The sequence below is a fragment of the Carassius gibelio genome, chromosome B22, assembly GCF_023724105.1.
Source record: "Carassius gibelio isolate Cgi1373 ecotype wild population from Czech Republic chromosome B22, carGib1.2-hapl.c, whole genome shotgun sequence".
Taxonomy (NCBI): domain Eukaryota; kingdom Metazoa; phylum Chordata; class Actinopteri; order Cypriniformes; family Cyprinidae; genus Carassius; species Carassius gibelio.
In genome coordinates this window covers 29,543,189-29,558,957 of record NC_068417.1, presented here as the reverse complement: position 1 = coordinate 29,558,957, position 15,769 = coordinate 29,543,189, and the positions used below count along the sequence as shown (strand labels likewise).

The window sequence follows — 15,769 nt, the reverse complement described above, 5'->3', positions numbered from 1 at the left end:
TAATTTCTTCCTTATGGAAATATAGTTTGCTGGATGTACTGACAAACTGAAATATATATTTTTATTGACATTTTTATTGAAACCTGTATATCATGTATTTAAATATTTTGTAATTACACGTTAAGTTGCACTTTAGTACATTTAAGTGATATTAACTTTAATATGTATTATGTATTATGGAGTGTGTAGTCCTTACATACACTTAAGTGGCCTTTTATTTAATTAATATTATATTATTAGCATGTACAGTTTATTAAAATATAATTTGATGCACACGGAACAAAACCTGGAAATATTTTTCCGAATATAAACGGTTTAATCAGCCATTTTCAGTAAGATTTTATGTTATTAAATATTTTTTGTGTGCCTGCAATTCTGCGTTTAAATTGAATCATAAAGCAATGTGTAAATCACTTGTTTATTTGCTTAAATATTTATAGTGCACTCTATTCTACGTGTTTATTGCCAAAATAGACAGCGTAACCTTTACAAGTAATTTGCGTGCAATGTATCTGGTTGATATGGAATGCCTGCTGCTGCTCTAAGAAATCATATTAAAACCACTTAAATGGTACACAGAGTATGAATTTGTACATTTATTACAGAAATGCTAAAATGTCTGACCGACCAAATCGGTAAACCTCAAGCTATGTCTATGCTGGGGTCATATGTTTTAGCTCTATGGAAAAAAGCAGCGTGGACATTCTGCAAAACATCTTTCACTTCCTAAAGACTAAAGTCAGTCTCAGAGTGAGGACTGTATTTTAATTTCTAGCGAATTATTCCTTTAATACACTCTTTCTGCCAGATACTGCATGCAAGATTAAGAGGGTTAAAGCTGGACATTGTCTCAAATGTCTTCACTGACACACGTGTGCCAAAAGCATAGCTGTTTTTTTGATGTATTTCCTGTCACTTTTGTATGCAGTCAAAGTTTCACTGCAAAAAACCAAGTTTACAACAAAGGTTACAAACATAACATTTGCTCTAAATACGAATAAACACACTTTAACCGATACAGAAACCACAGTGGGGCCCTCGAGTTTCAAGTTGACCTTTTACAACACTATGACAACGTTGCTCTCTGAAAACCAGCTGTCTTCACATTTTTGGCAAACACTTGTAATACTAAACACTGTTCTTCATAGACTCTATAGAAGGAAGCCACAATTTCATTCAAAATAAGCACGAGAGAAGCCAAGTGCGATAGAAGAACACTGTTCCAGACTGCAGACAGATGTCCGCTTGGCCGCCGCATCCCGTTTTCCACTCTTTCTCAGACTTTGCCAAAATTCCCCCCCCAAGAGTCTTTTCATTCATCAGCTTTGCCCAACAGCTCTAGGACTTCTACTGTGACCCCCGCAGGACTCCTAAAACCAAGCCAAGCCAGGCTATTCTATCTTTATGGAGTCGCATTATATCTGACGCAGTTTTACGAGGACCTAAATCAAGGAGATCCGCCGATAAAGTGGAAATATGTGACGTAAATCAAGATTTAACAAGAAGCGGCTTGTACTGTATATCAGCGAAACTATACCAAAGGCTTGTTGTTTTTCTCCACTCCACTGTCACGTACAAAATTCTGGCTTGTGATCTGGAAAACAAAGCACCCCTGTGAGATATACGCTTCTGCTCGACGAAGTAGCGCGATCTTCCAGAATTTACAGTCTCTTGGAAGCGCACGCAATTCAGTGGTTGTGTTTTCTACATCGTAATCCCAGGCTGGGCCACTTGTTGTGCAACGAAATAAGGCAACGTGCCCACACATTCCTGCTGCGCTGTTATCCGCTTAGAGCCGGTCATGCACAAAATGTTTGGCAGAAGAAATGCCATGCTCTCTGGTTGAGCGTGTTGATGGGCACGGACCGAACCCTGCCAAGCGGCTGGGGAAACTCCACACACACACACACACACTCTCTCTCTCTCTTTTCAAGCGACGCAGGTGCACTGTTTGTTTAGTTTGCAAGTGCTTGCATAGCTAAAACAACAAGCTTTGAAACTCATAAAGGAAAACGTATACGGTGGGGTTTTGTTATAAACTATGATATCTTCTCAATCACTGTATATTAAATTCTGCCGAGCTGATGATGAAGATAACAGGCTAATGGTGGAAAGAATGAGATACGATGCTGGCACAGTGCAATTCACAGGGTTTTTCCATGATCTTATCTGTTCTTGCACTGGTTGTATTACAATAGATATGGGTTGGGCTTTTTGAGGTTATTGAAAAGAATGAAAGACAGTAACAGCGACACTGAGGTCACAGTTGGGACACTAAACTTCTGAGTATCAAAATATATCATTTAAAAGAGACATGATAAATGATTTTGGTGAAAAACAGTCTATTTCCTTAATTACAAATTGATTTGGGCTACTAATAAAAGTGAGAACTCCAGACTTTTTCACATTTAACAGTTTGATATAGCTCAATATCAAGCTTAAATAAGAATATTCATTTATAAAATTATCATGTTAAACTTTGCAGCAACACGATCATGTAAATAATAATAATAATAATAATAATAATAATAATAATTTCAAACTTTGTAGCAGTAGAATGGCATAAAATAATAATAATTTTAAATTATAAATCATTTGAATTATTTTAATTTGCTTTTAATTTTAAATATTAGAATTTAAAACTTTGTAGCAATATAATGGCATAAAACAATAATTATGATGATTATTATTATTATTTACAACTTTGTAGCAATATGATGTCATAAAATAATCATCATCATCATCCTTTATTATTATTATTATTATTTACAATTTTGTTGCAAATTATGATGCCTGAATAAAAATAAACGTATTATTATTATTATTATTATTATTAATGTAAAACTTTGCAGCAATGTGATGGCATAAATAATAATAATATCAATGAGAAGCCGAATAATTATTATTATTATTTAGTAAATACTGTGTCATTTTAACAAAATAAAGATAATAATACTACATTACTACCAAATATCTGTAATCATTTTTTTTTATTACTCTAAAATTTTTATTGCTGTGGTCTAATAATTATTTGGTAAATAAAAACATCTTCAAAAACAAAACAAAAAAGTTTATTTGAAACTTTAAATAATCATAAAATATTGGTTGTTGATTACAATTATTATTTATTTCGACACCTGTTACCTGTCAATCTGTTACTGATTCAGTGATTAATTCAGTGCAGGATTCATCACACAGATTCAAACCAGTTACTTAAGGTGATTATTTTAAATCGTACTGCACAACTTTAAAAAGTTTGTGCTTGAATCGGACTACACATCTCATGCTATTTTTGATGTAAGTCCATGAGCACAATTCAATTTGTTTTGTTTTTTTGCATCACACCAAATTAAATTCAGACTGCAAGCTCGCATTCACAATGAGTAAAATATGACTCAACAGCGACAGTGTACAATGAAACATGAAAACCTCAGTCGCTTTACACGTGACAATCTGTCCACAATGCCAGAACAGGCGTTTGTGCTGAGCTTTGATCTTTCTCTGATTGGTCCTTTTGATGCGAAAGGAACTAACAGAGCGACAGGGAGCACGACCAGTGGCACAAAACTCACCCTTTCATTACCCAAAACAAGCTGCTGCCTTTCCTTTCAGAACTGCAAACACACTTTAAGAGGAAAACAAAATATTTGCCTAGATAAATGCTGATTGACCGAGGAACACAAACACACAGACTTGTCAATGAAGTAACAGTTGGCCCCTGTTTCCCCTTCGTCCAGGCCGAAAAAAGCCTCATTATGCCAGGAATATGATGGGAAAGAGGGCCATGCGGTTAAAATATCAAAGAGCAGTGGAATGTTACATATTTTCTCAAATATCACCCCATATATTCGCATACAGACATCTCTTTAAGACATTGAGCGAGCAGGAGCGCTGACAGGAATGTGTCTGATCTCTCGCCCTGGTCATCGGTAGAACTGTGCCGACTTGAAGTCTAAACCACCGCTTTTCTCTCTATTAATCACTTTCTGTCTCTGGACACAGACCGCTGCCCTCAGAATGTCACGCTCCGTTCCCATCTGTCTGGACTGCAGTCCAAGCACTGTTTTAAATATCTCAATCATTTCAGGATTTGAAGTTAAAGACTGTTACAACATACAAAACATATGCAGTGAATGGGTGCCGTCAGAATGAGAGTCCAAACAGCTGATTAAAACATCAGAGTAATCTACAAGTAATCTACAGCACTCCAGTTCATCAATTAACATCTTGTGAAACCAAAAGCTGAATGTCTGTATATATTTTTACCAGAGAGTCTGAAACAGGAGAGAAATATGCACAGGTCAAGATCATTTAGAAGCAAAGCATTTCTAAACAATTATGCTTGGTGGATTTTGATGTGAGAGGACAATATGGTAAGGACTTTTTCACTGGAAGTAACTGGAGGTGGATAACTGGGATGTTTTTATCAGCTGTTTGGACTCTCATTCTGACGGCACCCATTCACTCCTGAGGATCCACTGGTGGGCAAGTGATGTGTTGCCAAATTTCTCCAAATCTGTCCCCAATAGGAAATAAATGGATGACCTAAGGGTGGGTGATTTTTCAGCAAATTCTCATTTTTGGTTGAACTATTCCTTTAAAACATATAACAATATATTCCTGACATCCTGCTAAAAACCTTAAAACTTCCCCGCAAAGTGTCCTATGGTAATAAAGTTTCCACAAAAACTGAAAGAAAAAAAGCATAACAAATGAAATTTATTATTATTTTTCTTTTCTTTGATCGTCAAAACCTGTGTTTGGCCGTTTGGCCTCTCTTTGCAGTCACGTATCGCACACTTTTAACCCTGCGCCACTTGTAACATTCGTTTGGGGGAGGACTAAAATGAATGTGAATTGTTTGAAGGGGAGACCTGCAGAAACAAACTTTCTAGAGATTCCCTCTGCTACAGTTAGCACTCGGAACTGCGTAATAAGCATTTCGTACCACAAATTTCAATTTTACGTTGTTTACGAGAAAACGAAGGCTGTGTGTCAGAAGTTTAAACATAATATAACACACAGAAACATTTGATCCAAACCTTCAAACATAGGCTAAATAAACGCACCGAAATGACCGATTTGAATGAGATGAGCACACATAAAGTTGACCAAAAATGTTCGATTTGAACATAAATGACAATTGACATTCAGCGTGTTCCATTCGAACGCACGACAATGTTCAGTTCGAACGTTCCAACAGATCTAATGATGCTCGGAAATGTTAAATTGATGCACAAAATACTATATGGGCACATCACTGTACACTGTACGGAACCTTGCTCGGTCACGTCTTGAAAATTGTAGGCTACTCACTTTTCTGTAGGCAAGTTGCAGGTAGTTATAGGGATTTCTTCTATTGAAATCTTGAATGACATCCTCGCTAATTTTATGCACGGACTGGGCTCCGATTTTCCCCTCAATGCATTGATTTAAACAATGCCCTCGATAGAGGACCACTTCAAAAATCTTATCAGTCAGAAAGCTGTCAAAGCGATGCTGGTCGCTGCATTTCAGCCTGCATCTGATCCTGGTCTGGCGCACTTCAGAGAAACTCTTCAGCGCGCTCTCCATGTACTGCACCACACGGTCATACTCTCCTTTATAAAAAGCCTCCACTCCGTTATCATAAAGCAGGTCGAACGGTTCCAGGGAGGCTGATGGCTGCAGAAGTGCCTGGAGGATGCATGTCAAAAAGACGAAGATTTTAGAGTTCACATCCATCTCCTGGAGCTGCAGCGTTATGACTGGCAAGATAATGCGCTCTGAGAGTGATGAATAAACACAGTCCAGTGGTCTAGTGGATGTTACAGAGGGAACAGGCTAATGAAAGTGACGGCTTAACTACCGTTCTAAGCTTCAAGGCAGTTTCGTTGCCACTCATAATGAATGACCGATTACTGGGGACATTTTTAGCTGTGACCCCCCGTCCCTCCCATTTATTTATGTTTGTGCCGACTCCTCCCCTACAGCCCACACAAGAAGGAAAAAAGAACATGACGACTGTCTGACGTTTTATTTATTAGTTGTTGTTGTTGTTGTTTTTGCACAACGACATATTAGTGCTTCTGAAATGTAGAATTTAAAGTAGCCTGGTCTTGTCTCTATTACAGGTTATACTGCTTCACAGACACAGAACATTCTGAGACCCTCACAAAGCCCTCGAAAGCGAAGACCTCCTGTCGCCGTTTAAACGTCTCCCTCTAGAGGATAGAAATCCTACTGCAGCTCTCCTGAAATCCCACAATGGTCAATATGCGTTTACATCAACCATTACAACATCAATCTAACGCTATGTTCGACTAAGTTAATGAGATAATATACGTCAGGTGATGAAGCTTTTGCTAATTTTGCAACATTGTGACGTCAATCTATTTTAAGCACTGCATACTGTAAGAAACATTTTCTGAATTTCTGACAGACTTGCCAACAAATGAAACGCCTCCACTTTTACAAAATCCCGCTGCAAAAACAAACCAAGGAAACTATCTCTCATCTCAAGATCTCCCTCCAGCGAGGATTAAGCTGTGTTTACAGGATATAAAGCGTTGAGATGTCACACCCTACAAACACATTCCCGTGGTAAGCCATACTTCAGAGTGGTTATTTTAATTGGATAACTTTCGTTAAGATCATTTCCTGCGCTATTTATAATTTGTGAAATGAAAAGAAAATAACTTTTCCAAAAAGAAAAAAAAACGAACCTGTCTTTCTAACATTGTTTTTGTTTTCTTGTTTCAACTGATTAATAGTATCATTCTCAACGTCTCTAACAATTAATATATATTATGATTATAAATAGTAACCATTCGAACCGCAAGATGGCGCCAGTAAGACATTCAAACTTTCTCAGTATCACGGAATCATAAGACATGAAAGTAGACTAATATGTATATTGCTGTAAAGAAGGATCAAAAATACAGTTAAGTATATATTTTTTTACTTCCAGAGTTAGAATAAGTTTCAGAGAGCAGCGTAATATAGACCTAATTCATGTATAAATATATAAATATTAGGGTTACAAAATGTGGTGAAATGATTTTTGCCTGATTATATAAGATGACACATTCACATTTATCTATTTCAAAACGAATGTGAAGTGACCTGGTATTCAAATATATTGATGTTGTTGGGTAAGAGTGATAAAAAACTGAAATTCTGAAGTTGTCTTAGTTTTGCATTGACAAACATTCTACACTACATCACAGCTTGGAATATTCTTAATCTTCAACCCTCGGGGGTCCGAGGGTGATTTAGGGCCCTGGAGAAGTTTTGACATGCCCGGACACTTATTCCTCTCAGCGCATCTTTAAATTCCGTTTTATTCCTCTCAGCACCTCTTAATCTGAGGTGAATTCCATCTTATTCTTCTCACCGCGTCTCCATCGTTTAAAAGTACATGTCAGGCTTTCTATAGATATATCTCTCATGTACGAGTGACAAATATTCACTTAGTTTCAGTTCATTTTAGTGACGCATTTCAAATAAATATGTGTGGAGAATGAGACGGCTAAAAGCACACCCTGTATATTTTCTTTATTTTACAAAAGCACAATGTTTTGTTTATATTTTCAGTGTACACAAATAAATGTAGACCCCTTTGTGGATTTAAATGATGTATTACTCTTATATGTATTATTAAATATGGCGGAGCATTTTAACTTCTTTTCCCTGTTATCATTAAAATCTAAAAGTGACGTTGCAGGTATTTTTTTATCCTATCAAAAATTAATCTGAGCTGAAACTCGTAGGCTACATTGTATTTCTAGGTTGCTACTTGAATGTTAAAAGTAACATTGATGATTGGAAAGTTTAAATGAACAGCATTTATTTGCTGAATACAAATACTATGCAAATTTTTTTCAAAGAAATATTTTTTTTTTAACAAGGATGCATTAAATTGATCAAAAGTGATGGGCAAAGGCATTTATAATGTTACAAAATATTTTTATTTCAACTAAAAAAATGATTCTGAACAAATAAAAAATACTATAAAAATACTACATAAAAATACTACACGTTACACATTCAAAAGAATATGTTTGTTCAGCAAGGATCCATTAATTTAACCAAAAGTAACAGTGACAGACATTAAATTGTTACAAAATATTTTTATTTAAAATAGTAAAAATATCCCCACATTGACTGTAAAGCTATGACTGGGATATGACATCATCTTCCACTGTGGTCAACTCTGAAACAATCCCAGCCTTCTAGTTTCCTAATGGCTAAACTGACTCACAAACATCTAAACATTCATTAAAAGTGGTTAAATCCTAGCACATGGATGTCAGTTAGTAAAATAACAATAACATATAATTACAGATATATATATATATATATATATATATATATTTAATTACTATAAAATGGTTTATTATTGTCTTTTTCTTCATTAACACAATGCATGCACATACACAACATTTAACCAGTGTCTGCCATTCAGATTGACTGTAGGTATTCAGATGGTCTCAGGATCATTAAACATAGTCTTTTCAGGATTCCTGGAGACCGGATGCTTGCTGATCATTTTTTTGGATAGTAGATGCGTCACGCTGCAGGCGCATAGGAGAACTCCTCCAAATAAACAAAGCACAGATGCAATAAATGCACCAATCAGAGATCTGCCAACCACATACCTGCAAAGAGCCAGCACAGATAGTCAGTTTTTGATTCCAAAAGACCGCTGAATCATTGAATCTAATGAATATTAGAAACAATATGAAACAGATCAACACCTACCTCTCCTTCCCTGTGTCATTCTGAAAGAAATCATCAACAATTCCATATATAAACCAGCTGGTTATGCCCAAAGAAAGAAGACCTGGTCAGGAAAAAAGAATGCACATAATCCACTTAATTCTAAATGTAGAGGAGATAAGAGGCAACTGTATTCTTTTAAATATAAACTGACATTTTGGCATAATTACTCCAGTTCAGAATCATTCTAATATGCTGATTTGCTTCTCAAGTAACATTTATTATTATTATTATTATTATGATCATCATCAATATCATACATTTTGAAAACAGTTTTGCTGCTAACTAATTTTATAGAAATAATTGTACTTTTTTAGAAGATTTCTGATGAATTGAAAGTTAAGAAGAATTTATATTAAATTAAAAACAGTTGTAACTGTTAGTTTAGGTCAATTTAACGCATCCTTGCTTAAAAAAAAGTATTAATTTATTTCAAATAATAAAAAAAAAACTTTTGAACACTAGTGTATATGTAAAATATCTAGTATTTTTATTTGTCTTTGAGAAAAAGAAAGTTCAAAATTATTTATTTATTTGAAATAAAAATCTTTTGTTAAATGAATTTGCTGTAATTTTTCACCAGTTTAATGCCACTTTGATTAATACAAAGTTCAAAAGACTTTATTTTTATTGTCTTCACTGTTCCTTTTGATTAAACTAATGCATCCTTGCTGAACAAAATTATTCATTTCTTTACAATTATAAAACTTTTGAACAGTAGTGTATATGTAAAATGTGTAGTATTTTTATTTGTTTTTCCAATCATCAACGTATGCATTTTCATAGAAATACTAAATTAGTTGCTTTTAACATTTAAGTAACAACCTAGAAACACAATATATAGCCTACAAGTTTCAACTCAAAATAATTTTTGATAGGATACAAAAAAATAAAATAAAATAAAATAAAAATAGTTTCAGTTTCTAGCACCAGTTTATTAGCGATTTGTTCAATACTTCTGAACTCACCACCACACACAGAAAGGATTCCTCCTAAGAAGGCAGCTCCATCCTTCGACTTCTTGCTCTCTTCTAAAAATCTTGTACATCTGAGACCAGAAATGGCCACCAGCGCGGCGAGGCTTGAAAAGACGATGCTGGTGATCATGATTGCTCGACCCATCCGGATTTTAACTGCAACAACACACAGCAGCGATTACAACAGAAGCTAATGGCCGAAGGATCGAATGATCCACAGAACACATACTCACAGGTCTGATGAAGAAGAGAAGTGTAAGTTGTGCAGCTCAAGTGAGACGAACTGTCCACGGAGCAGTCCATCCACAATCCTTTATATCTCTCCAGAACCACAGTCTTGTCGTTGTCATGTCCAAGGATTTCCCATTCATTCGTAAATGTGCCTATAATGAGGCCACATAATCCAGTAATAGACAGAATATAACCGACGAGCTGAAGAGCCATGGATGGATTAGAAGATGAATGCAGTTTTCAGTCACTAATACTGTATGTGTCCGCTGTACTGTAATGCAAGCTGAGAAATCCAGGCTGCTATTTATTATCCTGTGAGTAGGGGTGAATCAACGGTCATGACACTCGTGGATGGGACATTGGGTCAGACTTCCTTGAAAGTAGACACTTTTGTTTGGAATAAAATCTAGCTTTAAACTTCTCTAGATTTAGGTGTGAAGCAGTGAGAAAAAGCAAGTTTTGGGTTGGAAAACAGAAGGTTGTTGGTTTGATACCCTTAAAATCAGTCAATCCAGATAAAAGCATCCTTTAAATAAACAATAACATTTTTATTTTGGTGTACTAACATGGAGGAAAGAGATGAGTAACGTTTCGTGTGAAATGATATGTTGACATCCAAACTACACAGATCAGCACATTCCCTCTGATGACAAACGCATCGTGATCTTGATACATCTCAAGAGCTTGTTTCACACCTATTTACTCAGACGAATCCAAAAGATATATTCATCGTTTCCATTCATAATCATGTTCCCTCCTCTTTTTGGGTCGCGATTGTAACAGGAAACAAATGGGTGGGTTCGTGGGGAAATGGACACTAATATTGTGTGAAGTTCATGTCATCCACTAATAGTAAAAGTGACTAATACTACTGTTGAAAAATATTGTTTATTTTATTTAGAGGCATTTTCATGTCTTTATTTATTTATTTATTTATTTATTTTCGTTTTTTAAACGTACCCCAAACCATTGAATGGCTGTATTTTCTGACTTCTGAAACATTGTGTGACAATGAAGACTGGAGTATTGATGTTAAAATAAAAATCTGATTTGCATCACAGGAATAAATTACATTTTAACCTATATTTAAAGAAAACAGTAAGATTAAATGGTCACACTTTATTTTAGGGTCCAATTCTCACTATTAAATAACCATTAACTATGACTTTTGCCTCAATTAACCCCTAAATTGCTGCTTATTAATAGTTTATAAGGTAGTTGTTAAGGGTATTGGGTAGGATTAGGGATGTCATGCATTATATGTACTTTATAAGCACTCATAATCAGCCAATATGTTAATAACAGACATGCTAATAAGCAACTAGTTATTAGTGTGAATTGGACCCTATACTAAAGTGTTACCGATTAAATAAATACATAATTCACATTATTACTGTTTATACTGTGGTTTTGATCAAAGAAATGCATATTTGGTGCACATATGAGACTTATTTAACCAAAAAAAAACATACAAACAAAAACTTTGACCGCCAGTCAGTGTACGTATTTCTTTCTTTAACTGCAAAGATCTTACGTTGCAGTTTTTGTTCGTTTGTTTTGTTTTTTAGAATCCAATTCCAACTTTCTTTTTGTTATGCGTATAGGTCGAATTACAATAAACAGGGAAAGTTTTTTTAAATACCTTCGTCTACTTTTAAATTGGTTGTTAAACGTGTATTTTTGTGAAAAACTTTAAAAATCAACAGTTTCAAACATCGAAGAACTGCTTTTTGTTCACACTCTTGCAAAACTTGTTTGTGTGAGATTAGGAGGTAAGGAATGAGTTTAGAGAAACAGAAAGAAAGGAATCATGCCAGAAACACGAGTGCAGATGTACTGTATGCTTTGGCTCTTGCGCAAAAATGTATTACAGCACTCAAGATGATGACTGTACAAACACACTTTTTGGTTTCATCGCAGGAGTCATGTATTGCTGTAATACGTTGTGATTTCATTCTGTTGAAAAGTAGCACACATCTCCTCAATAAGCTACGTGATTTAAAATCACATTCATGGAAAGATTGAAAAGGTCTTTTTTTTAAAACATATTACTAGTATGTAATGACAGAATCCAGTGCCATCTTGTGGTCCTCCAATATACTGTCTGATTGAAAGCACATTATCAGTTCTCTCTTGATTTAGTTCATACAAATAAATGAGAATTCTGTCATCATTTACTCACTTTCCACTTGTCCCAAACCTGAATGCATTTCTTTCTTCCGTTAAGCACAAAAGAAGATTTTTTGAAGAATGTTGGAAACCAGATAGTTGACAGTAGAGTACAAATTGACTGTTATTATAATAATTGTTTTTATTTACAATATGAAGTCAATGGCTACCACCAACTGTTTGGTTACCAATATAAATATGTTTTTGTGTGTGTGTGTGTGTATATATATATATATATATATATATATATATATATATATATATATATATATATATATATATATATATATATATATATATATATATTTACTTAAACTATTAAGCTAATAAAATAAATTTAACAATAATGAAAAAATATATTAAGTACAAATATGTCTACTTGACATATTACATTAACAACATTTATATAATAATAATATTACTTTTTCAGACATTTTTTAATTTTAAATTTTACGTCAGTTGTAGACATTCCCATCAAGCACAGGATTAATTCAGGATACTAAAACCATTCTACCCCAGTCACCTCAATGGCAAAAAGCGACCCAGTTTACATAAATCCACCATATATCACAATAATATTTCTTAGTTAAAAATACTATAAACTGTAGCTGGCTAAACCCTCAAACATCAGTTACGCTTTCATGTTATAACTCTGAGCATGTGCCTTAGGACCGCCAGTCTCAAACCTGTCAGATGTCATTCCTGGAAACACAGCCCAAGGCACAACGACACATAACTAAGGGAATGTATAGGACTTTCTCACTTTTTAAAATCACACGCATGACACTGTTCAAATGTGGCGTGACAGAATGGATTTTCTGAGGGAGCAGTATGCGCAGTATGTGGGCCGGATCTGGGCCAAAAACTGCTTGATGTCTGGGATGTAGGCTACTTGTAGGCCCTACTATAAAAACTGTAGATAAACAGCGCCACTGATTTGACTCGAATCAGCCTAGAAATATCACATGTATGATCCCCTCTGCATATTAAGACGAGAAACAACCATTTTAACGTCGAAAAATACAAACTTCCGCTTTAAGTTTGACCTAGTTCGACTCAAAATGCAAAATAACCAACAGGTTGGACTTCGGTATTTTTCTTTTCTTTTTTATATTCAACAGAATAAGTTTTTACACGCACTTCCAACCTGTTTGAGTTTAATTAGCACCGACTCGACACACCCTCATGTGACCACCTGTACCGGTTTTTCCTGAAGATGTGCCACAGGCTCGTCGGCCCAAAGCGGGTAAATGACGAGAATTAAAGCAGAGCTGCATTCAGACCTGTACGCCGACACGACACACCTAAACCTCGCTGCCCCTTTACTCACGGAGGAGAAAGTGTCGAGGGGGACGCTTTAAAACCGCTCGGAGGTTGTCAGCGGGTGTGTAAATACCTATGTTTCGACACGACACCAGACGAGCGCTTGGGCAGTTTCTCTCTCTCAGGTAAGCAACTGTCATTATTACTGAGGGGAGAAGTTTACGTTACTGACAGACACTTTTAGTGACGTGAAGTTGAACGTGGTATTAAATACGATTAAAAATGACAACTTAGGGAACAGTTGAATACACCGCATGTGTTTTCGCATATGTCGCGTTCTTGCGGTCCTTCGTGTTTTTTTTTTACACACATAAGCACCTCTCACATGGACCACTGTGGTAGCTGTGTCGCGTCTCACAGTGCAAGGAATCCGTTTTTAAGAAGTGACGAGTTCACCTTTTAAAAAACGCTGCTGTCTTGTTTGTTTTTAAAAAATATTTGCTCTCTCTCTCTCAGAACCCTAGAACCACAAGGCAGAAGAAAAATAGTTAACTGCGTTATTTTTAAATTATTTTACGGTGACTCTTTTTCTACTGCTAAATCAGATAAAAAATAAATAAATAATTAATTTAAAAAAAAGTCATATCCGAGGCTTAATACTTTATTTTAAATAGTATTTTTGATAATAGGCTCATACTATATTTTAATAGGCTACTGATTGGTTTAGGTGTCATGTGACAATTCTAATAGGCTAGTTAATTGGTTACATTTAACATCGAAATTATTCGCCTGTTTAATTTAGGTAGCTATAGCACAGTTGCTATTCATCAATAAATCTCTACAAAGATAGTATAATAGTTACATTATGTAATAATAAAAAAGCATGTATTATTAGGACAAATTGAAAACTTTAAGATTGAAAGTGTTTTTATAATCTAGGCTACATGATGAAATAAAACCGAAAGTTATTTTTGATAAAATATTGCACACTGCAAGATGCTACCGCTTGAAATTTGATATTAAGCACTGGGGCTCAAACATAATTTCCTGTTAAAGCTGTTAGGTGCAATTTCAGAAGTGTACTCCTGTTTTATTTCAGATGTTGCATGAATGCCGCAGTTTCTGAGCTGCAGTGCACATTGCTGGGAATCGTGGCTGAGATGAGCAGCAGATTTCAGTCATTGTTTCTAGTAGTGGGCGCTGCAGATATTCAGCTTCGGAGCGCCTTGAATCAGATTCACAATCCTCAGAAGAAAATGGTCCACGGCGCGCACATCTACAATTGTGTGTGTGTGTGTGTGTTTTTTGGCGCCTGATGGCAGTAGAGCTCAAGGAAAGCGAGGTAGAATCACAGGAAAGCGCCTCTGTCACATGTAAGGATCTGCACCATTTACACTTGCAAGTAACCGTGAAAATCTTCGGCATGTAGGTGAACCTGGCCAGGACTCAGGAGAGGCAGCTGTTGGCATTCACACTTCCTCATTCATGAGTAATTGATGCCTTTATGCAGAAAATAACCACACCAGAATTTGCATTTCTTCATTTGTAGCCATTCATTTGAGGGTTTCTATGTAATCGCTGTTGTCTTTGGTTGGGATGTGACAAAGAGAAGAAACAAAAGTGTTGAAGCTGTGAATGTGAACTGATTATCTATTCATGATGGTTCCATGTGTTTTTTTTTTTTTTTTTTTACTGTTTTTCATAATGGTTTTAATGACCGTGTTGTAGCCACTGTTATAACAAGTACACAAAACCATTATTTTGAATATTTACAAACTTGAGCAAAGAGGTTCATCAGGGTTGCCTCTGTGATATCACTTCCTGTCACATGACAATAAAATGAAAGTGAGGAAAAAAACAAAAACTCTTCCTTTTGTAAATGACTTTAAAATAAAATGCTTATATGCCTTGGAAGAATTAAGACTTTAAATACTTAGTGATCATAAGGCTACTTACTATTCAATGACCCTTTGCTTTATGAATAAATAATTGCATAATAAAATAAAGAAATAATATGGTCCCAAATCTGCTAGCTCCAGAAAAATAATTAATTTAGGTACAACTTACGACATGGCTCTTGTGTTTTTTTTTATTTTTCATCTATTTGCTCAAAGTAAGTTTACTATTTTCTGTAAGATACCATTGCAACAATTTGTAAATTGTATTCAGAAGTTGTTGTTGTTTTTGTGTGTGTGTGGTGACTGGTTTACTTAAGGACAAAACAAGCAAAACTAAGCAAATGAACAAACAAAAAGCAAATAAATGCAATACAAAACCTTTTTTTTTTTTGGGTTACACTTTTTACTGATCCTTATTATATTAAAATGTTTATCAATATAAGGCACAATTTTGATCCTACATTAAGAAAA

General features: G+C 35.1%; 2 protein-coding genes and 1 long non-coding RNA gene across 3 annotated transcripts in view; 1 reads left to right on the top strand and 2 right to left on the bottom strand.

Annotated features, from left to right (window-relative positions):
* Positions 1–5,900, bottom strand: part of p3h2 (prolyl 3-hydroxylase 2) — a 47,079-nt gene extending 41,179 nt beyond the window's left edge. Inside the window, exon 1 of the mRNA XM_052591129.1 lies at positions 5,317–5,900. Coding sequence (XP_052447089.1) covers positions 5,317–5,724 — 408 coding nt within the window. The 5' untranslated portion in view covers positions 5,725–5,900. The remainder of the gene's footprint in view (positions 1–5,316) is intronic.
* A 2,454-nt stretch (positions 5,901–8,354) lies between these two features.
* Positions 8,355–10,273, bottom strand: LOC127988384 (claudin-1). The gene is made up of 4 exons (XM_052591127.1): positions 9,971–10,273; positions 9,729–9,893; positions 8,743–8,824; positions 8,355–8,639 (listed from the first exon to the last, which is right to left on the bottom strand). The coding sequence occupies exons 1-4, from the start codon at positions 10,179–10,181 to the stop codon at positions 8,462–8,464; spliced, it is 636 nt and encodes a 211-aa protein (XP_052447087.1). The 5' UTR covers positions 10,182–10,273; the 3' UTR covers positions 8,355–8,461.
* Positions 10,274–13,324: 3,051 nt separating this feature from the next.
* On the top strand, positions 13,325–15,679 carry LOC127988385 (uncharacterized). The gene is made up of 2 exons (XR_008161631.1): positions 13,325–13,585; positions 14,500–15,679. It is a non-coding gene; the product is annotated as an uncharacterized LOC127988385 (long non-coding RNA).
* The last annotated feature ends 90 nt before the right edge of the window (positions 15,680–15,769 follow it).